We start from the raw sequence: 24040 nt of genomic DNA, 5'->3' as shown, positions 1-24040 counted from the left end.
AGAGTGCTGACTGGGAAAATGTGCTGCTAACAGGGCCAATCTTTCTCTTCTGCTCTCTAGCTTACACTGTAGCAAACAAGTACACCGATGAGGCAGTGTAATGCACAGAAAGTCAATTATACTTGGTTACATTAGCACCAAAAACAAATATAGCCTGATATGCTTGTGTTTGAGGCACTCTGGGTAATGCATTTAAACATCCGATTAAATACGGAATAACTTGGAGATCGACAGATTGGTAAAATCAGTGTAACTGCATAAATTACAGGCCATAGAGGCCCATGTTTTGCTTGAAGGAGTATAAATGACCTCTCAAGAAGACAGGGTGGAGACTTTATCATTGTAACTCTCGTCTGTCATTAATCTCCAAATCCTTTTCAGGGTCATTGAAGACTCGGGCATCATTACAGAGCACAACAGAGCATAGGAACCCACATTGTACGCCTCCTAAAACACTGACTGGCTGTTATGAAATGCCATCTTTAATTTGACTGTACAGTGAAAGTTCTGTGCGGTTCTTGGAGATTCTTCTGATCTTGTGGGAATGGGAACGGATTTCGGTTAAAGGAAAACAGCCGGTGAGTGTGACCCAAATTTGTAATCATTTTCTACCCCTTAAGATATCAATAGCGTTGGAGCATGTGTGAAGTAAAAACCGTTGCTTCAGCGTTTTAGGGCAATAGGGATGCCTGTTGTACCTGCATTAGGAGGTATTGCACTACCACCCCAAATGTCTCCGATAATGGAGGTGGACACAGAGGAGGACCAGGAAGACCTAATTTCTGCTCCAAATGCAGGACGCTTATTTAACGTCAACAACAGCAACAACAATGATGAGTAATGAAAGATCCCTTATTATGATTTCATATATAGTCATATACTGTATATACATACAGTTATTTTACTTGAATTAATGCTGTCTTCACATTTGGATCATGTTGGTGTACTACTTGCAATAATGCGTTTTGTTCACCACAGGGAAGAAAAGAAGAACAAGAAGAAAAAGGAGAAAAAAGAGAAGAAGGAGAAGAAAGAGTAAGTCTTTATATTTCTTACAGTATGTGCAACAGTGCGATTTCAGTGACATCCATCAAAGGCATTTTACTGTAATGACGTTTTTTGCCATTGCAAAGCAAAAAGGAAAAGAAAGAGAAGAAGCAGAAAAAGCAGATGAAACTGAAAGAAGAGAAGGAGAAAGAAAATGAAAAAGAAAAAGAGAAGGAAAAGGAAAAAGAAAAGGAAAAAGTTAAAGAGGAGGGGTTGGTATTAGATTAGATTTTTATCTGTCATTTCTAACCTGAGTAATTACTCTTGATCATTGCTTAATTTTTCGTTTTCCAAGGCCTAAAGAGGTGTTTGTGATTAACCCAGCGGGACTTCTGTATTATCAATGGCTGTTTATAATCACCATTCCTGTCATGTATAATTGGACAGTTATCATTGCAAGGTAAGAATTCAAATTTCATGTTTCAAGTTACCATGAACAGCACAAGAGCAGAATACAAATGTTACCTGTATATTAATATTTAAGCTATGAAGTCTGTGGTCTAATATGGCGTACAGCAAACTCAAATTCAACAATTTTAGTAGATTACAAACAAAGTCAATGCAAAGAACTCACTCGGGGCAATGCAAATGACGTGAATTGGGCGATGCAATAGCAGCAAAAACATGCGTAAAGCTGCATTCAGACTAGCAGCGACTAGCAAAAGCAGAGCGACGCAATCTCATTGATTTCAATGGAAGCTTGCCGACTTCTGGCTACATGAGCGACAGTAACCGTTGGCACTGGATGGGGCGTGTCCAGTCCCGTGACAAAGTTGAGAAATGTTTAACTTTACGCAAATGAGAACAAAGCAGGGGAGTTCATGTCATTCGTCTCTCGTCAGTTACTGAAGTGGACGTTACTCATTTGTTTATGACAACCAGATATAGAAATATATAGAGACGAGCGACACACAGTCAGCGACACACTTTATTCGCCTCAAACGCGTTTTCACGCAAGTGAAAATACTCAACTCACGCGTTTGGTGTGCACGCAGCATTTGAGCCACTATAATACTTCTGTTAAGTTTGCCAGACTCATTGGGTCTCATTCACTAATAATTGCGTACGTTTTTCGTATTTATACGCACACTTGAACTTGAACATGTGCGTACGCACATGGGTTTGTCCTTATAGTTGTTCTTAAGTTTGTGAATTTGGAGTGTTCTACATGAGCGGCTGCGTGCACAAGGTTGGTAATTTGCATAAACACACCCAAACCAGCTCCATATAAGGGTTTTCCGCAACGCAGCGCTGGTCCACAGAAAATTTTAGAGCAGTTTGTCATAGAAGCAAAAGAGCTCAAAAAGAAATTAATGATCATATTTATTATCTGTAAAGTACCGATTTGCTTTGCATTTTTTATTTGGGAGGTTTTGCTGTCGCTGTAGGAAGCCAGTGCTGTCTACCGACCGGATTAACATTAATGAAATATTGGATGCGTTAACAAATATGACATTTAATTAATATGACAGAGACACACATCTGTATCTTAAATAAAACAGACAGAAGATCAAGTGATTGACGTTTGGACTTCTCATTACATTTACATTACGTTTACATTAGGCATTAAGCAGATGCTTTGAGATTTAAAAAGTGAGTTAGGAAATCGTGAAGATTTGTCATTATGTGCATCTTATTTATATGTGTAGAAAAAAAATAAGTAGGCTATAATAATGTATAATATAATGTATATAATAAGTAAGGGATAATGTAGAGGCAGCCGGTAGTTATCAGGAAATAAGCCCCGACAGTGTGATCAGGACCCGAGGCGAAGCGGAGGGTCTTGTATCACACTGAACGGGCTTATTTACCCGATAACTACCGGCTGCCTCTACATTATCCCGCTTATTACACGGCTACTTGCCACATAAGAAAAAAAAACTGGACAATTTGAAACATTTTATTGGCATATTTGTTTTAAATTAATATTTTTATCCTTCCGCGAAACTTTGCACAGATGCATAAAATGATCGTAATACCTTATTAAGATCCTCTGCTTCATACTTGTCTGTCTCCATTTTTTTCTCTTTTAGCCAGTCTTTGAGAAGTTTTAATGCCCATTCTGTATTTTTGTGAGTGTTGGCTTCGTAGCTGTCATGCTGTATTTTGTCAAGTTCAGTCTCAGTAAGCTCTCCGTGTCTTGTCGTTGTTCGTTCTTCTATTCACTGTTTAAATGTTTTGTTTTTTCCGTACATGTTAAAATGAATGTCAAAATTTTCCATTCTTAATTGTGGATGTCCAGTGTTTGTCACAAGATGGTGCCAAACAGTAATCTTTGTTGGCGCGGAGGGATTTAAAACATACAAGTAGTCCGGCTATGCGTTATTACTTTGGAGCGGTTATTATTTGAAAAGAATGAACCTGCAAATGTCTCAACTGACCAATCAGAATCAAGCATTCCAGAGAGCCGTGTAATAATAATATAGGTCATGTATAATAATACAGAAAATACTATAATATAAAAAATAATCATGTAATATTTTATATATCAATTTTCTTACATTATAATTATAGCCTAGTATTTGATTATAACATACGTGATTATTGCGTAAGAGTGGTTTTAGGTTTTATTGAATTTTTGTGTACATTTAGAAGAAATTTTGATACAAAAGTTTTCGTTGAATCGCGATTTGTTCATGAAAACATCATTATGCACATCTCACGCACAAATTTGTCTGTACGCATGCTTAATGAATGAGACCCAATGACTTGTAATGTCTGTATAGTTGTAATGTTTTAACCGTTTTTAATCAGATTTGTTTGACAAATGAGTACACTTTTTTACACATGATTTTGAAGTATAATCAAATTGGATTTACAAGTCATTTCAATTTTTTTTAACCTTGACTAGTGATGATTTGATCTTGATAAATAAAGCTAAATTAACTTTTTTAATGAACTTTATTTTATAACTCATCAATAAAAAAAATGTCTTGTTAATTTATATACAGTGCTTTACAATCCATCTGCATGTGTTTTTGCTGTCGTGCATATAGAGCCTGTTTTGAGGAACTGCAGCATGAATATATACTGATATGGTTCATCTTGGACTACACCTCTGACCTGCTTTACTTAGCCGACATGGCCTTCAGAGCTCGAACAGGTGAAGTTTAACATAGGTTTCAGTTTCTCTTTATTGGAGGAACAGAGGTCAATCGCTGATCTATGAAAATGATTTCATGGCAACTGTCTTTAAATAGGTTACCTGGAACAAGGCTTGCTTGTCAAAGACGAAAAGCTCCTGCTTAAGCGGTACACAGACAGCTCCCAGTTCCGCATCGACGTGGTCTCCATGTTACCCACAGACATCTTCTACTTCGTTTTAGGGCTAGACTACCCCGAGATCCGCATTAACAAGCTGCTTCGCCTGAACCGCATGTTTGAGTTCTTCAAAATCTCAGAAACGATGACCAACTACCCAAACATTTTCCGAATCTGCACCTTGGTGATGTACATCATCATCATTATCCACTGGAACGCGTGCCTCTACTTTTCCTTCTCCAAGTCCATTGGGTTTGGATCAGATCCATGGGTGTATCCCGCTCTCACTGAACCGGAGTTTGACCAGCTGTTACGAAAATATTCCTTCAGCCTGTACTGGTCCACACTTACCCTCACCACTATTGGAGAGACGCCCTCACCCGAGCTTGACTCCGAATTCTTCTTTCATGTGGTTGACTTCCTGGTTGGCGTCCTGATTTTTGCCACCATTGTGGGTAATATTGCCACCATGATCTCCAACATGAATGCTGCCCAGGCACAGTTTCAGACACGGATTGACAACATTAAACAATACATGCATGCGCGCCACGTCAGTAAAGACTTGGAGAATCGTGTCATCAAGTGGTTTGACTATTTGTGGAATAACAAGAAGGCACAAGATGAAAGAGAAGTCTTGAGGTACCTGCCAGACAAGTTACGGGCAGAGATAGGCATGAACGTGCACTTAGATACGCTCAAGAAGGTACGGATCTTTGCGGATTGCGAGGCTGGTTTGTTAATAGAGTTGGTGCTGAAGCTTCGTCCTCAGGTCTTCAGTCCTGGTGACTACATCTGTCGCAAGGGTGATATCGGACGTGAGATGTACATCATAAAGGATGGCAAGCTTGCTGTGGTGGCGGATGACGGCGTCACTCAGTTTTGCGTTCTTGGAGACGGGAGCTACTTCGGTGAAATCAGCATTCTGAACATAAAGGGCAGCAAAGCTGGAAATCGAAGAACGGCCAATATTCGAAGCATCGGGTACTCGGATCTCTTCTGTCTGTCCAAGGATGATTTGATGGAGGCTCTAACAGAATATCCTGATGCTAAGACTATGTTGGAGGATAAAGGGAGAGAGATTCTGCTGAAGGACGGTCTGCTGGAGTTGGACCCTGCAAAACTGAAGCCGGATGAGAGGGACTTGGAGTACCGCGTGAACCGGATCTACAGCACGCTGCAGATCATGCAGACCAAAGTGATGAAGCTGATAGCAGAACACGCAGAGACAAATAAAAACATCAAAAAACAGATTGTAGAGATAGAGCGGTATGCCGGGGAAGAGGTAGAGGATGAAGATGAAGAGGAGGAAAAGACAGAAAAAACGCAACAAGAGGAGGCTACCAAGGAGGAGAAGATGGACGACCGGACAGAGAAAAAGAAAGAGGGAGATCCAGAGAAAGAGAGGTCAGAAGAAGATAAGGAAATGACGGGAGAAGTGACGAAAGAGGAAAAGGAGGGGGAACCGTAGCGCATTAGCAAAGCAGGAAAACTTTGGATAAAAAACTAAATACATTAAAATAACCATAAAGAACACAAGTATTTATATAGAAATGTATGTCAATGTGTATTTCAAATCATAATCCCCATTCCTTTCCTTCTTCCTTGATGTTTTTTTTTCAGTAAGGGATAATGTATAGGCATTGTATAGGTCTTCACTGAAGGGGCTAAATTCGCGATAACAACCAGCTGCTTGTACATTATCCCGCTTATTACACACTATTTACCTCATAAGTAAGGTAAGGAACATTAAATATTGATTTTAAATATTAGGTAATATTTTATTACCTTCCATAAGTAAAATCTGTTTATCTTCAGTTTTAAGATAAGACCAGACGATCAAATGTCACGAAAAGCTATTTGGTTTAATCATTTGTAAATATCATGTCATATTTGTTATTAAAAGACATATTTATATTTAATTTGTGTGTAATATTAAACTGTGCCTGGGTCAGTGACAAAAATGGTTTGGCAAGATGAGAAATTCAAAAATCTTTTTAAAGAACTTGTTTTAAAAGCACGCATCAGGTTTATTTAAATGCACACAGTGTATTTATGTTAATTTTATGCAATAAAAAATTAAATTTGCACCCTTTTTATGAAAGTTAAGTGAATGGACCTGAAAATGTCAAATGGTGTAACCGTCAATTGCGCCAAAGAAGGAGAAATATTAAATATTTTATCCACCTTGATGGCATGTAAGGGTAATCATAAAAAATAATTTTAAAATATAATTTTATTAGTTATTTCCAAATGTACATTTTAATGCGTTTTATAATATTTGTCCTGACAAATACTGAAAACAGCTCTAAATAAAGTTTTCTAAATAATCTTTGACAAATGATGTTAAAATGTATGTAAAAAAATAAAATAATATTACACTAAACTAGATGATTATATTTAATTCCACATGAGATAATGAATATATTTATATTTTCATTTAAAAAAATACTAGCTACACCAATTGACACAGACCGGTTACACCACATTGACATTTTTTAATTATCCCCCAAATATTCTTTTAAAATTAAATAAAACCAGAAACTTTAGACTTGGTCCTCAAAAAAAAATAAAAAAAATCTGCAAATTTATTTCGAAATTTTAACCCTTTTACATTAAATTGAACCATACAGACACAAAAAAATTAATGTCACGTCATTGACCCACCTGTCAAAATGCTTTGCAGCATCCGGGTTACTGCGTGTTATTAGTTTGAGTGGTTGTAATCTGGGAATAACAAACCTGCAAATGTCGCGAGTGGCCAATCAGAATCAAGCATTCAAATGAGCCGTGTAATAAATAGTTTTGTCTACTATAACAAATACATCAAATAAATAAGCAGCCACAAACACAGTCAAATGTAAAGACATCAATAAAGTCAGATTTGTGTGGTCTTTACATTGGTGGGCACAAGAGTGCAGCAGAGAATCAAAAATGAATGAATATTTCCACTTAAAACTCTCAAGATGCACCATTTAATTTTGTCTCTTGTATTGAGATTCCTAGAGCAGTAATCTTAGATCTGTCTTCAGATCTTTTGAACATACATTTCCTTTAATCTAAAGTGAACCAGATTTAGTTTGAACTCATTTAAATTGGTGATCAGGATTAATAACTTGTTAAATAAATAATAATCTTTAATTGACTATATTTTGATCTTTTCAAATAGGTTTCCCAGACATTTCAGTGTCATCAATTGGTTGGGCAAACATGTGTCCTTTTCCAAACCCATACCATTAAAGTCAATGTTGCAATGTTTGAAGAAGTTTAATGAAACAAAATGATGGTTTAATATACAGGGCAATGATCCTCTGATTGCATTACGTATAATTATAGTAGATGCCTTTTAAACAGAGATAGGAACATTTTTAACATACTGTTAAAGTAATTACATTGATTTTTTATTTAAAACAGTGACTAAGTGGATTCTTAGAATATGAAAAGAATTTTAATGCTACTAAAATCTGCATGTTTTTATTAAAGGGCATGAACGAAGGGAAGTGGTTCTCCAAAGTTGTCTCTAAAAATAAAATTGAAAGGGAACATTTTGACATTTGTGAGAAGTTAGCCCCGTAATAGCTGAAAACAGATTTTGTGCTCTGTCTTTATGCTTTTTCTCCACAATGTCAAAACTGTACCTTTTCTGTCGCTGGGATGGTTCCCTCAAAGGTTCATTTTTGTGTGCATACACATACCTTTTGGGGTACAATATTATACACTAAGGACCTATTGTGTACCTTAAAGAACAATTTTGTACCAGTTAAATTTTATGGGTTACAAAACAGTTAACTGTACCTTTAAATGTGCACAATGGATCCTTGGGGTACAGTAATACCGCAAAATGTACAACATTGTATTATGTTCAGTACCTGTAAGGGTACAAAATGGAACCGTAGGGTGCCACCCCAGCGACAGAAAGGGTATAGTGTTGTACCATTTTTTTGACAGTGCATGCTTTTTGCACCCGTAAGGTGTTCCTGCAGCATCCCTATACATTTTTATTCATTATTGATTAAGTAATTGTAATTTTATGCAGCTATATTTTTTTCCGGTAAATACATTTCCAAATGTAAAATATTAAAACATCACTTTTACCTTTATCATTTCCCAGAAATCCTTAGTATATCATGATTTAGAGATTGGGGGTTATATCATATATTGAATGGCCAAATGTATGTCTTGATATAATCTCTACTGTTATTTTGTGAAGTCCCACCTGTTCTCTTCTGCCATTTGCTGTCACACGTGGACACTTATTGTATTTGCTCAGAGAGATGATGAGAAAAGGAAAGTAACTGTGAAAAAAGGATATGAAAGAACAGAGGAAGTATGTCTCACATGGGAAAGCGAGATAAAGAAAGAACCTCTTGCCTGTGATTTCATGCATGAAAATGGTCCTCGACCGTTTGTCTCCGGAGCAGCGTTTGTCTCAATGCGTTTAATTAATTAGACCAAGTCTGTCACTTGTTGAAACCATACATGACTTTCTTTTAAGCACTGAGGATTCTTAAAGCGTCTCTTGCTGAAATAACTTGTTGAGAATACAAAATGTGTCAGTACCTTTGTTATTGGATTGGAGCAGTAAAATTGCACATAATGATTATGGACACAGAAGAGGGAAATAAAATAAGAAATGCAAAAGAGAATGAAACATTTTGTATAGGTATATTAAATCTATAATGTGGCCACATATGGCGAATGTAGCCATAATCAGTCCAAAAAAATACGAACATTGATGGTTCAGGTTGTACATTCAGCGTCAGTATACAGGACATCCATCACACATCAAACATAAACCAGTGCCCAGTGAAGCAATTTTGCCATCCATTTGATTGCTTATCACAGGGACAAGGGCTACACACTCTCAGAAAAAAAATACAAAATTTGTACCTTTTTGTCACTTTGGCGGTACTTTCAAAAAGGTCCTAAAATGTACCATTTACATACAAATATGTACCTTTGAATTACCAATAAGGTACCTGCCAATCTGTACCTTTTAGTGACAAAATTGTACTTTTTGAAAAGGTACCACCAAGTACCTTTGTTTTTAAGAGTGCAAGGCAGCCTCTAGCAAATTTGAACATTCAGTTCAACTTGCTGTGTGAAATATTTAATACAAAGAAATTAAATCAACAAGCTTCTGTCAGCAGGCAACACCGTCTCATGCAGTTGTTCAAATGCTCTTATTTGGCATTGCAAAAGGGAACATATTTGTTGTTTCATTTTTAAAAAAGTAAGTGTTTGTGCTGCCTAAAAATTTTGAGTTAATTCAACTAAAAATATTAGTTGACTCAACATGTTTGCTTTTTTAAAAGTTGAAACAACAAATCCTTTTTTACTGGATGGTAAGCCAATTTGGATGAAAGCTTCTGCCAAATGCATAAATGTAAACGTGACCCAGTCTTTGAAAACTCAACTAGTCTTTTATTGTGATTAACTATTCCTACACTCTAATGCTGCGTTTACAGCAGCCGCAGTAGAGGCGTGAAGCATGAGTGATTTCAATGTTAAGTCAATGTGAAGACGCGTTAACGCACGTCTGGAGGGCTCGCAGCGCGGATGAGGCGTTTGGTGCGGCGTGGAAGACGCAATTCCGCCTCATTCGCGTGTCTAGTCGAGCGCCTGGCGCGGTACGCGCGAATGATGTTTTTTGTGCATTTTGCGTTTGACGTGAATTGGCGGCTGATGCCCAAGTTAAAAAATTTGAACTTTGGCGGAATTTCGTACCACATTAACCAATCAGGAGCCTGCTTGCTGATGTGGCAGCAGCCCCACCCAGAGTCACTAATTTAACCTGAAGGAACGCTTGATATTGTCCGTGAGCAGTCAGAAGTAGACGCGAAGTACACGCACGGAAAAAGCAAGCATTTGACACGCGTCATGCATTCAAACTGTTCAAGCGGCAAACTAGGCAAGGTAGGCGCAATTTTGACGCCTGAAACCCGGTTGGTGTAAATGCAGCATAAAAAAGAATGTTTTCATTTTAACACATTGTTTTGTGTTATCCTATTTAACTCTTTCCCCACCATCATCAATTAAGAGAAAATAAACGTGTCTCTGAATAATTTTCATGTTATTATCCAATAGACTTACACAATTTATGAAACAAACTAAAGCCAAAACGTAATTTACTAATTTTAAACTGTATATAAGTTTTCATAATTGTTCTGAATCTGATCTCTAACAAAATTCCTTAATAGAAATTCAATTATTTGAGGAAATTTGTATTTTTAAAGACAAATACCCATATTTATGAGTTTATAGAAAAAATATAGATATGATAAAAAGCGTTTTTTCCAGTTTTGTTTGTTTGTTTGTTTGTTTATTGGTTGTTTGAAAGCAGAGAGTCTGTTCTTTCATTGATATATTTGTATGTTTATATATCTAGAAGGCATTTTGTGACATTTTTGTGAAAATCAAAAAAAAAAAATGCTGACGGACAACTTTTTACTTTTTTTTTTTTATGGCTGGTGGCGAATGAGTTAATACATAATGTGTTATTTCATGTTGATTTTGAGTTCAAATAAATAAAAGAGACAACAAAAGATGTGTTAAAACAACACAAAGTGTGTTGTTCCAAAAAATAACACAGAGATGTGTTAAGTTAAGGATATTAAGATTTATAAAGAGTGTACAATAAAATCATCCTAATGTAAACATTCTGTGCAAATATAATCTTGTTATCCTTAATATTGACTGAATAAGCCATGTTCAAGATTAAAATGAATGTGAAATCAACTATTTAAATCAAACTAATCCCCCAAATCTTATTAGACTTAGACTTTAGCCTGAATTTCACAGACAGGGTCACATTTGTATGGCCCAGCACTTACCTATTATAGCGTTTCTGTTATAATGTGTGTTGTTAAGCACTAAACTGAGTTTATCTTAAACATATTTGTCTATTATCGCATTTGAAGTTGACTGGAGCAGGTCTAAAACAACAACCTATTGGAAAAGTGACACTTTAGGTCATTACCACCACCTGAAAGTCTGCAGCCACTTTAATGGCCGGTGTTTGTCTTCAGAGACTGCTGTTGCCAGACCTCAATACCAAATCAAATGGGAAAAAGCAACTTGCTTTGAAAGTAGATCATCTGGCAGTATTCAGTGTATAAACCAAATATTAAAGCGCACCTATTTCATCGCTAAAAAACAATGTTATTTTGTGTATTTGGTATAGTATAATGTATTTGCTTGGTTTATGGTAAAAAAAAACATAATTTTTCACATACCGAACATTTTTGTAGCTCCAAATATTCTGCTTTCCTCAAACGCTCTGATTTTGTAAAAAACTCATTGGTCTGAAAAGCACTGTGTCCCTGATTGGCCAACAAATCTGTACATTGTGATTGGCCTGAATACCTCTGACATTAGCTGAAAATGTGACGCTCTTTACCATGTTTGAAAGATTCGGTCACAATGCAATGCTAACAGGAGTTAACTTACAGGCTGTGAGTCAGAAGCGTTAGGAATTATGATAATGTCGGTCTTGTCAACGTCAACAGGCCCAGGAAGTAAACTGTCGCCTACAATCTGTGTGTTTGTTGTAGTCCAGGAAAAGAGATTTACATTGGAGATGATAACTCGTCATTGTTTACTTTTGGGTTTGTACCTTTTGCATATCGTTAACATGACTAATACACACTTACACACCAAAGGAAAGGTAAAATCGTGAATCGGACCATAGCTCTTTAAAGAAACATTGTTGTATGTTTCTTACATTATGTACAAGTGTACATTATTTATAACTTTTTTATGTTCTACACAAGAAAGAGATATAGTGGACCAGTTAGATGAGTCACTTTAAAAGTTTATATTGTTTCATTTTTAAAGCTTAAAATCTTCAGTCCGCATTCGTTTCTATTACACAGAGATACGAAAATCAGCACATTCCTCATAATTTATATTTTTTTTTCACAGAAGCACATTATAGGGGTTAATGTAAAAGCAAATGATAACAGACTTTTCATTTTGGGTGACCTTTCTTTTAAAGCTTGGTGCAGAATAGACATTTGTGCCAGTTTTCAAATTGCCACACATTTTACTGAAGTGACTCTTACATTGAATGTATAAAAAGTTTAAAAGTGCACGCCTGAGAGATTTCTAAAGCTGCTGATTTAAATCACTACCACTAATCTTTTAAACAAATGCAGTATTAGATTAAAATGATCACTTATCAGAGAATAAAAGTGCATAAGGGACTAGTATCATTTTTTATTGTTTTAGATCATGTTTAATTTTGACGTTGCTCAAATTAATTGAAAATTGAAAGTTTGTTTGTTTGTCATTATCATGTGTAACCTATAAGCCCTTTACAATGATTTCCTTTAACAAATAACACACTGTGCTCTGTGATCTCATCTTAATTTTTTTATAATTGCTTGCGACTGTGAATCTCACTTGATACCCATTTTCCAAACATGTGCCAGATCTCAATGCATGATAAGAACATTTAGTGTCATTTTAATTAGTCTTTTCAACAGCAGATCCACCCTTGTCATACTCTTACTCTTGCTATTATCACGGTATGCTAAATTAAGCATGTTATCAGGACTCTTTGACATTTGCATTACTTCTTTTCTATTCCCAGATTCTGTGTTGTGACCTTCATGGTCAAAATGCCAAGACCTTGTCAGACCGATGAGCCACTTAAACATTTAAGATAAGAGCAGAAAGAAGAACTGCAGAAAAAAGTACATATACGGTAATTTACTAGGACCTCTGCAATGCCAATATTTTAAAAGATTTAAGGACTTGTTGAATATTACTCAGATGGAAATTAAAGGGGACATTCCAGAAGACGTTTTTAAGATATTAAATAAATCTTTGATGTCCCCAGAGTACATATGTGAAGTTTTAGCTCAAAATACCATATAGGTAATTTATTGTGGCATGTTAAAATAGGCAATTTATGGGGCTGAGCAAAAATGCACCGTTTTTGTGTGTATCCCTTTAAATCCAAACGAGCTGCTCAGGTGGGCGGAGTCTCAAGCGCTCCCGCTTTAGAGCTGACATAGCATCGAGGGACATTCTCTCACGAAAGAAGTTAGTGAGCGATGTTAAGCATTATAAATATGAACAAGTTTAAAAAGTCAATTATCTGTTTTATGCATACTAAATACATGTTTATCAGTAGATGGGAAACATTGTGGAATAAAAATAAAGACTTAAGGTCTCATGTTGCCCTTGTTTTAAACAGGCATAATGAGTTTCAGCATGTTACAATAAAATACACGTCCACAAACACTCAGAAGTTTGCTTTTTGACCAGACTACACAAGCACATTTAAATGATCTGTAATAAAACAACACGTTTAATGCTTAAACTTTAGAGAAACAGATCACATGACATGTTTAAGTTTATTGTGATTGAACACATTCGCGTTTCTGTCAGTCTCTCATCTATCTTGTTACTCCTCGTATTCATTTGAAACTTCAGAGAAACATTAAACAACATATTTACTTATTGTGTATGATAGTGAATACGCGTTGTTCACTCACTCTGTCTCGTGCAGTGCATTAATCCTCGTCTTCATTCATATAAACTTCAGAGAAACATATTAAACAACATAACTTACTTGAAAGCGAACCGTCGCGTTGCTCTCTCTCTCTCGTTCGTTCGCTCACTCGCTCTCTCTCTCTTGCACTAAGGTAAGGTTAATCCTTTAGAACGTTAATTCAATCTTTAGAAAGATTTTAAACTACAAGTTATAAGATTGTAGGCTCCTGTTTGTGTTTGAGGAAATACAAACGCGTCATGCTGTCAGTCATTCTTTCTCTCTCTAGCCGTTTCTCAATGTCAAGGATACTTCCTTGGCAGGACTTGTCCTTACAAGTCACTTCCTTCAGAGGCTAGGCGAGGCTCCTTTTAAGCATTCGGAGAACACGTTAAATGGAACAGGCTAGCAAGTGCACGTCATTACGTCATTGGGTGATTGAAAGGTGTGCTTTCGGTGCTGCTCGCATAGGATTGTGGGTGATTTCAGCGCGTGAAGAATACAAATTTGCATCCTTTCCTGTATATGGGATATTTCTCGAACGAAGGACTCAGTCCTTGGCTGAAATTTCGAGGATCCTTGACATTGGAACAGTCCTTCGACGGACGTCGATGACGTAGCATCCTCGAAATTCTAGCTTTCGAGGATCCTTCCTTGACATTGGGAAACGGCTTTTGTCTATCGCACTCGAGGTAGCATCATGGTTGGATAGCGCAGTTGAAAGGGCGGTATCATTATAATTGGAGCCCTTACCTACGTCATGGGGGGAGCGAAATCCGCATGACCTATTTATTCACATGCTTGCAGAGAGAGCCTTACCAAAACAAAGTTACAGGGTTGCTATTTTTCATGTTTTCTGGGTTGGTAGAAGCACTGGGGACCCGATTATAGCACTTAAACATGGAAAAAGTCTGATTTTCATGGAATGTCCCCTTTAATATTATTATACATTTTTTATAAAAAAACAGACTGAAATTGAATAAGACCATGTTGGGAAAAAAGGTTGATGAGGATTTCTGGTTCACAGAATGTTTTGCATGAGGCAAATGTTATCAGGTTGGGGTTAACGCATTACAAATAACGTGCATTACGTAATAATATTACTTTTCTGAAGTAACAAGTAAAGTAACGCATTACTTTTTAAATGTACCCATTAATATATGAGTTACTTTTTCAAAAAAGTAATGCAAGTTACTTTTCTAGTTTAATTAATTAGATTAAAAAAATGATGTACTGAATAAAACTAAACATAGTCACAGTATGCACTCTGTGCGTACTGTGTGGGAACAGTTTGAGTCAGAAACTGAGATGGCAGGCCAGAGCTCGACATTTTTGTGATGAAAAATGCAAATTCTGAATGCAGAACTTTTCAGTCATAAAACACCTGCAAGGCCTGAAAGAGATCAAGCTTTAGCCAAGAAAAGGTAACGCAAAAGTAACTAAAAAGGTAACATAAACATTACTTTCCATAAAAGTAACTAAGTAAAGTAATTAGTTACTTTTTTGGGAGTAATTTAATATTGTAATGTATTACTTTTAAAAGTAACTTTGCCCAACACTGAATGTTATTTTACAGTTTAAATCTGTAAACACAAAGGTAATGTTTAATGTTCATTTAACTTTGAACAATCTGTTGCCTGTAAATAACATAAATTTAAATGTAAGTTACTGGCAAACAGCTGCATAACTACAGGAAATTTTTACAATGTATCCAAAACAAGTTATAAAGGTACAAAACGGTACTCTACTAAGGGTACCACTCTAGTGACGGCAGTTGTACCTTAAAAGGTACCGTTTTGCGCCTTTTTTCTATTGTAGTATACCAAAATAAGTTCAAAGCTGAATTAAAGAGATGAATATTCATTTAGATTTTAGATTTTTGCTAAATTCTGAATTAATGTTGGGAATGTGATGTTTAAATTCAGTTTAAGTTTACACTTAAACTTTCATGCTTTGTGCAAAACCTAATGATCCATGTTATCCCAGCATGATCTGAGAATGTTCAAAGAGCATTGTGTGAGCTTCAATGGATGCAAAGAAATCTGACCTTTTGTACAAAGAAGCTGACATGGTCGATGTAACAAATTGGCTTACATTGATTACTGACCTAGAAACAGAGCTGAATATTTCCTGTTCATTTCACGTCATCACATGTCTTTGCTTATCACAATCCTAAAACCTTCTGTTTACCGTGTTTACCCTAATGTTTGGTTCAGTTTATTGTTATATTCTGACTTTTATTATTTGCAATGTTTCTACTGTAGTTGCATCTTAACTCTTTCCCCACCATTGACGAGTTATCTCTTCAATCAGCAATACCGCTATTATCCTCCAGGTGGCGGATGAACTTATAAAACCCAAAAGTATTGCCCTAGGGCAAACAGCTGTATGTCCGTCTAAGTTTTGAGGATCGCTCTGCATCTGGGCTGCGTTCCCCGAAACCTTCTTAACTCTACGTCGTTCTTAAGTTGTACCTTATCGTTAATACGTGTTTCCCGAAACGTTCTTAGTTACGTATCACTTCTGTAAGTCGTTCGTTCGGAAGGTTGGTCTGGAGCCCTCTTAGCTATACCTTATCCCACTTGACTCCGCTAGGGGCCATGACTGTGATAAAAGCTTATGTATATTGCAGTCTATATAACTAAATATCTATAAAAAAAGTTGAAGTACACTCCGTGTTAAATTAGGCATTTTTTATTTAAAGAATAAAAGATTCACATAATTAGACATTATTACACTGATGGTTGTTAGATTTTTAATATTTTTCCAAAGGAACATCAGCTTCAAACTATTATTACAGGCTAAAGAAACTATTAAAAAACCATTTTGGGGTAAGGAGTTGGTGAAACTATGGCAGGTAGCTATACAGCGAATCTTACTTAGTGCATTTCAAATCCGTTAAATCTTTAGTTTACCGGCTATTTTAGCTGCAATAAAACAAATCAAGTAAAATCGCATGCCACGGGAGCACATTCATCACAAAATCATAATTGTTGATTTTCCTAAATATTATTATTGATGTTAGGTCGACTTTGCATCGAAGTTTTTAATGTTAGGCGGCTGCATGCCATATTCTTTATAAACATTCAAAAGAAACTCCACTTGATTATTGCTTGTATAAGGTCAACAAATTTCAACATTAAAACTAATCAAAGCTAAAATCTAAAGCAACCATAATATATATTTATATATCACATATTTTATGTTATATTTAAGGTAAACAGACAGGCGCGGCTCCAGAAATGGGTCCATTAAGCATTATCCGCATTGTAAACGCGCTGTTGCGCATCCAGTGTCCAAGCACATAAACGCGTGAACTAATGGACAACAATTTGTTTTTATATATTTTAAGTGTAATGACAAGCCAGGTGACTTGCACGACCCACCTTATTCCCCTATATCCTTTAAAGTGAAGGAATAATGGATGCATTGGAGCAGTTTATGCATTATACGTTTGAACATGAAGTTGCGAGTTTTGCATGGGTTTGATATAAAATAAAATATACAAGGTTTATATTTAGTTGTTTGCAATTTGAAATATTTTTACCAGATATTCCTAATAAATGTAACTTGAACTATTTCTGAAATGTTTCTTTAATAAATAACCTGCTCTCTCATAACGCAGCGAAGTACCTATTACATAAAGTGAACAATTGATTCTCGAGCAATCGATATCAACCTATTCAGCACCATCGCCATGGACAGCACCTGGTAACGTCGTACGTAAGAAAGTATACCTTAAGAAACCCGCTAAGGTACAGTTCGGGAAACACGCCTAGAAAAGGTAAACCTGTAGTTAAGGTTTAACTTAAGAGTCTTCGTAGCGCGCTAAGAGAGAACGTTGTCGGGAAACGCAGCCATGATCTCTAAAAAGTCCTTCACAAAAATAGAATGATATCACCTTGGGTGTTTTTGAAGAAACCTACCAGGCCCTGATTGGCCATAGGGAGAACCGGGAGAATTCCAGATGGGCTGGTCTGTTTTTTTTGGCCACAAGGGCTGTTGTTGTTATACCACTGGGTTGAAGGTTGCTGCTGTCTCGCTGCCAGCACTCACAGCAGCCCAACTCGCGTAATTTGCAGGTGAGAGATGTCCCCATTGCTTTATGTCACAGTTAATTGTGTCCCAAGTCCCGACCACATATTGGAAGAATTCTTGCATTATGGTCCATTAACATCTGCATGGAGGACGTGCCGCTTCTTCTGCTTTTCAAAGCGCTCACCTGTGAACACGAGTTGGTTTTGTTTCAGACGCGTCTATATTTGAATGTGCTTGCCACGGGTTTAGATTTAAAATAAACTTGAGGGCGACTTGATAAGAACGGTTTCTAAAAGGAAAAGGATCTCGTATTTTTTAAAATCTAAGTCATAGATGTAACAATGAATCGTCTATGAATAGCCAATATTCATTTTCTGTTGCAAGAAAAAAAAATATATTTGATTTAAAACTCATCTCAGTTTATTGAAAAAAAGTAAGTTTTCTCAAGTAAAACAACATTTTGAAAGGCCATTATATATTTGTTCTTTTTTGACACAAGGTATGCCTACCTTATGTTATTTGGCAATATACATGATCTAAATTCTAAAAATTAAGATAATGATTTTTATTTTTCCATCTGTTTCCCCTCCATACTTGATAAATCTTGCTTGTTTATTGTATATCAGGGTTTTACAAACTTTTTCAACCCAACAGGTAATCTCAACCGATCATTTTTTTTAAATGGAAACAAATTTGTTACCTTTCAGTAGTTTTTAAATAAGTTTAACTAAATAAATGCGCTAATTCAAATTAAGTGTTCAGATTGTCACATGTGTGGTTCCCATTTCCAAAATATGTGTCCTGCGTTTCGAGAGATCCTGTGTGCATCACGTGTTTTGTCAAAATAAGTGCCTGCTGCATACGCGTCAAAATCGTTTATGATAAAAGAGACGCACACATTCACATTCCCAAAATACACGCTAGACAATTCCTTAACAGTAAACTCTGATTACGCATGAGATTATGCGAGTATCTGGCAAACGCGAGCGTCTCTTTTATCATAAACCCTTTAGACGTGTCTGCAGCAGGCACTTATTTTGGCATGACACGTGATGCACACATGATCTCTCAAAGCGCAGAACACATATTTTGAAATTACTAACCCCACACATGACGGGCTGCATACATGTTGTGACGAACTTCGCATCGTGAGCTTCAAAAAAAGAAGTCACCAGCCACCACTGGTTTAACTGAATAATAATAATAATATACATTATGGTAGGGCTGCATGGCAAAAATCCTACCCAGTCTCACGAGGTTTTGTGATACAGTAATTGTTTTATTCTTTTTTTGTGATGTTATCCCGGATTTATACTATTTTTTCTGATTTTTTTATATGTCGCCTGGCGTTAGGCTTAAGGGGATCGCACACCGGCCGCGCCGTTCTAAAAAAATGTAACACATTGTTTTCTATGAGTGTACGCACACCGGCGCCGCCAGGTGGCGCCTGTCCGCGCCGTCCAGCTGTGACTCAGGAAGTTGTTCTAATCCCTGTCGCGCCACAGAGCGCCAGTCACATAGTTTAACATTAAATAACATCATAAGTGTCCCACATCATTAATGATTAACATTGGCTGCTAACGTATATTTTACATTTTGAAGCAGACGCTATCTGACGAAGCTCGCGCTATTTAATGTGCACTTCCGGTTTACAATACCTCCGAGTTCTCCTAGGCGCGACGCGACGCGGCGCTGCGCGGCGCTGCGCGGCGCTGCGCGGCGCTGAGCTGCGCGGCCGGTGTGCGATCCCCTTAGTTGGGTTTGGGTAGTAGGGATATCATTTTATGTAAATCTAACCCTAAACCGAAGCGACAATGGTAAGAAAATAGGACAAAACAGTTGAGTAACCAATACGTGATGATCACACGAAAACAGAAATTCGTAATACGATCACGAAAAAATGGGGAATTTCGTGATAATATTTTAAAAAAAAGAATCAAAAAATTACATGACTATACGAAATTTCGTGAGACTGGGCTGCAAATATCATAATTGTTAAGACTGTATTTGCATTGAATTGGAAATTATATATTTGAAAAATACAATGAATTGCAAGGCTTCAGAGAACACTGCATTATTGCAGACTTATATACTACTGAGGGTTTAATGATATTATTTTAATATAGTCTGTCATGAATTAAAGTGCACCAGTGTAATGCATGAAACTCCAGGGCTGAAAATGAGTCCCACTCCGGGCCTGAAACCTACCCATATTTGAGAGGTGATAAAAGAGAACTAATGAAGGTTGAAATGGGTTTTTTGTTTGAAAGCAGAGGGTCTGTTCTTTCATTTAATATATTGTATGTTTATATTTAAAAAATAACATTTTCTGGGAGACACTACAGTTTTGTGAAAATCCAAAAAAATGCTGGCGGGGGAAAAATGCATCTTAACTGTTAAACTAAAGTTTTGTTCAAAGAAGTGGATTATTTTTAATTTTTTACCAAAGAGTTTGCATGCACTTTTTTGCAGCAAAAGACATCAAATTTGTTAAATGCCAATGAAATCCTAAAGTGACATTTGCGAAATGTGAGTGTGATTTTTAAAATGGTCAGACTTTTGGTCTGTTATGACACAATTCTTTGCCTTTATATGTTTTTAAATGTACACTTTGTTGTTATGTACAGTACAATATTGGCAGCATTGAATTGAGAGTAATAAAAGGTTTATTCTGCAAATTTGATGTTGTTGTGATTGCAGAGGAAACTTGAGTGACAGCTATGAAGTCTTGGCGATGCCAAGGTCACTTACATTTAAGTGAGCATTTGTGAGAAGAAGATTAATTTTGTCAATATGTTCAGCCGAGGCCTCAGTGCCTTGAGGTCATCATGGAAATGTAGGATGAGGAAGATAGAGCGAGAGAAGCACAGTTACAGTGTAGCACTTGCAGTATTTAAAGATCCACATGCCTGCTATTTTATATTTGACTAGAACATGCACCAAGTCCACGCTTTCTTCTGTAATTTGTAAAGCTCTTATGAAAGCATTTAAACTAGAGTTGGACTTAAAAGCTTTCTAAAAGCCTACAGATAATAAAGTCTTGATTCATAACACTCTTGCCTGTTTTGTTACTACAGGCTATTATTTTTCAGGACAAATGCGTTTGTGTGCCACTTGGTGTCAAACAGAATAATTCAACCCTGCCCGATGCCTGTTTCGTGTGACACGTAGCGTCACTGACAGCTTAAATAAGATAAACAGACAACTTCTCCCCCCAAAGCACTTTACAAATCTGTTGTCTAACAGACAATAGAAGATGATAATCATCCCAATTACTCATAAGAGTGCAAAAAGTGACTTGGTGGTTACTCTTGCTTCTGGTATGTCTCGCCTTTATTTTAAATGCATTTCAGTGTATGTGACATTTGAAAATGTTAAAAAGATAACAGTGGAAATGGAAAGCAAGACCATCATGGCAGCCTTTAAAAATTACACATTTGACAGTAAATGGTGACTTCTCAACAATTTCACCATGAGCAGCAGGGTCATATGATAGGCAGGTGCATTATTTTTGGATTTGACAGCTCAGAATGACACGATGTAGCCAGTGTTTATTCCCATAACAGCAGCTGGGTCCGGAGGAAAACTGGGCTCTTATTATTCATATATTTTTTGTTTATGCTTATATAAAAATACCAGTGACGACTCGTGACTGCTCTTTTGAGGGGCGCAAAATCAAAATATGTGTTCGGAGTGTCATGTCGTGTTTTCAAAATATGTGTTTGTTGCGTGATGTGAACCATGAAGTTGTGTTTTGTCAAAATAAGTGCTTGCTGCACACGCGTCAAAACTGTTTATGATAAAAGAGACGCTCACGTTCACAAAATACACGCAAGACACTCCCTTAACACTAAACTCTGATTACGCATGAGATTATGCGAGTATCTGGCAAATGCGAGCGTCTCTTTTATCATAAACTAGTGCTGGGCAAAGATTAATCGCGATTAATCGTATACAAAATAAAAGTGATTTTTTTGCATAATATATGTGCGTGTACTCAGTGCTTTAAGTGGGCCGGTACGCGCCGGTACTCAGTACCGCCACTTCTAAATATAGCTCTTGAGCGTACCACCACCTCTCCCTGAGCCCAGAACGTGCTTTTAGCGTACCGGAACGCTCATTTGCACCTCTGTTTAAATCAGAGGTTTTAATACTTTGGCTGCGCTTCCGCTTTTCAAAGCGATCTTCAAAATGTACACTTCCTAATTCGTCCCACCGAGAGCAGAGACTACATTACCCATACACCCTTGAGTTTACAAGTTAAAAGCGCATGCATCGCCTTTGCTGTCAGTGAGCCACAACGTGGCTTTAATTCTTGTTATTATATTTCCCATTATAATCACTTGTCTAAGTTGATGCTAGTAATATAACACATCATATTTATAATACTTTTTAAAACCATACTAATAGTACCATCCCCCTTAGTGCACTTTTTGGTTTGGGACACTGCCCAACGAAATTTCAATGAATTTGAACGACGCGCACAGTAGTTTTACCTGGAAAATGGAAAACAAAAGAAAAAAAGAAAAGAAAAATAGAGTACCGGCACTTCTTTTGGGCCACTTAAAGCACTGCGTGTACTGTGTCTAATTGTTGTGTGTATTTAACCACACACACATTCATATATTCATTTCAGAATTGTTTTACTTATATATATTTTTTTTTTCATTTATTTTTAATATAGAATATATAAAAATATAAATAAATATATATAAACATGTAAATGTTTCTTAAATACATACATGAATGTGTGTGTATTTATTTATACATAATAATTACACACAGCACATACTCATATAGTATGCCAAAAATCACTTTTATTTTGTATGCGATTAATCGCGATTAATCTTTGCCCAGCACTATCATAAACCCTTTAGACGCGTCTGCAGCAGGCACTTATTTTGACAACACACCGAACTTCATATTTTGAAAATTACGAACCACACACATGACGGGCTACATACATGTTGTGACGAACTTCGCATTGTGTGCCCTTGAATAAAGAAGTCACCGGCCGCCACTGAAAAATACACTCAATAAATAAAAAAATATAAGAAATTAATAAGAAACAAAAAACATCACAAACCCTCTCTTAATTCTTTCTATAAAGCAAGACTATCCTAAAAAAATAACAACATCATAGCAACTTAATACAGCTTGAATCCCCTGTCCCCCTGTACTGGTTGGAGGATAGGTTGATAAAAGCAGTGTTTCTCATTATTTACCAAAAAACAGAAATGATCAAGTCCGTTTCTGTGGCTTTCCACCATGAGGCTCTGAATCCTTGATCTGTTTGCTTTCTACTCCATGTGTTGTTTTTAATAGTCACTTGTTGAATCTCTGTTTACAGAAAGCTGCATCATCATTAGCTGTTTTCTGGACCTCAGGCTAAAGTTAAAGGCTAAAGTACACCTTGTTAGCCCTGATGTCAAAGGTCATTGAACTGCGATGGAAATTGCTAATGTCTAGTCGTCTATGTGCAATGTGAAATAAACATCTCCAGCTGGTTAATATCGCTGTATGGCATTCAATGAACCTGTATGAAGGACATTACTGCAGTTATGCTGTCCATAATAAGTCTATAATGCCTTTGTGCAACATTCCATAGAGATCCTCTAGCTTTTCTTTCAACCCATGTCTTCAAAAGATTTAGCATTTTACAAATACACATAATCCCACTGCGGTCTTGCGGTATTGTCAGTCAGGTTTGGGAATTGCTTAGAATCAATGTGTGCAGTAATGCGGCGTTTCAATAGATTTCTGAAGGCACACCATCAGACGAACCTATTTTCTTCTTCACAGTTTGGAGCTTGGAAAACGTGTGCCAATTACATTCACTTATCCTATTTTTTTCTCAAGAAAAGAAGAAAAAATGTTTTTCAGGCTCTGAGCTACCGATATAAAACCTTGAATTATTTTTCATTCTAATGGATTCAAGTTCATCACATTTGACAAGTCCATTTTGGCCACTGGTATATTTTGCTTTGGTGATTAATGCACAGTAGTTAAAAGTTAGTTTTCTTTTCTGCATTCAGGCAGAGAAACCCTATGGGACTGCTTGTTTATATTGGTTATTGTCTGTTAGTGACCCTGGGGCTTGTGCAGAAATGGTGGCAGGTGAAGCCCATGAGGGATCAGTGTATTTCTCCTGACGTTTACGAATGTGACATGTTGAAGCGATAATTGAAAGAAGGCGAA

General features: G+C 36.6%; 1 protein-coding gene and 1 long non-coding RNA gene across 3 annotated transcripts in view; one reads left to right on the top strand and one right to left on the bottom strand.

The window, feature by feature from the left end:
• LOC129444278 (uncharacterized) overlaps positions 1-24040 on the bottom strand; it is a 321920-nt gene that overhangs the window by 199552 nt on the left and 98328 nt on the right. The gene's annotated exons all lie outside the window — the stretch shown is intronic.
• cnga1a (cyclic nucleotide gated channel subunit alpha 1a) lies at positions 224-6400 on the top strand. Of its 2 annotated transcripts, none has more exons than XM_055204817.2 (7): positions 224-578; positions 676-837; positions 979-1035; positions 1134-1259; positions 1343-1447; positions 4044-4150; positions 4248-6400. In XM_055204817.2, exons 2-7 carry the CDS (start codon positions 686-688, stop codon positions 5774-5776), a joined length of 2076 nt encoding a protein of 691 aa, XP_055060792.2. In that variant the 5' UTR covers positions 224-578; positions 676-685; the 3' UTR covers positions 5777-6400. The 2 variants fall into 2 exon arrangements, with proteins under 2 accessions (XP_055060792.2, XP_055060791.2); XM_055204816.2 differs by having other exon boundaries at positions 225-578; positions 668-837.

The sequence above is a fragment of the Misgurnus anguillicaudatus genome, chromosome 3 (genome assembly GCF_027580225.2).
Source record: "Misgurnus anguillicaudatus chromosome 3, ASM2758022v2, whole genome shotgun sequence".
Lineage (NCBI taxonomy): Eukaryota > Metazoa > Chordata > Actinopteri > Cypriniformes > Cobitidae > Misgurnus > Misgurnus anguillicaudatus.
Note: the sequence above shows the minus strand (reverse complement) of the source record. Positions and strands in the feature narration are given on the sequence as shown.

What these genes read in the sequence shown, in the direction of transcription:
- cnga1a (XM_055204817.2), top strand. Translation starts at nt 686, where the DNA reads ATGCCTGTTGTACCTGCATTAGGAGGTATTGCACTACCACCCCAAATG. An exon ending in AACAGCAACAACAATGATGA is followed by an intron (nt 838 to 978) that starts GTAATGAAAGAT and finishes TGTTCACCACAG; the next exon opens with GGAAGAAAAGAAGAACAAGA. An exon ending in TGGACAGTTATCATTGCAAG is followed by an intron (nt 1,448 to 4,043) that starts GTAAGAATTCAA and finishes TCGTGCATATAG; the next exon opens with AGCCTGTTTTGAGGAACTGC.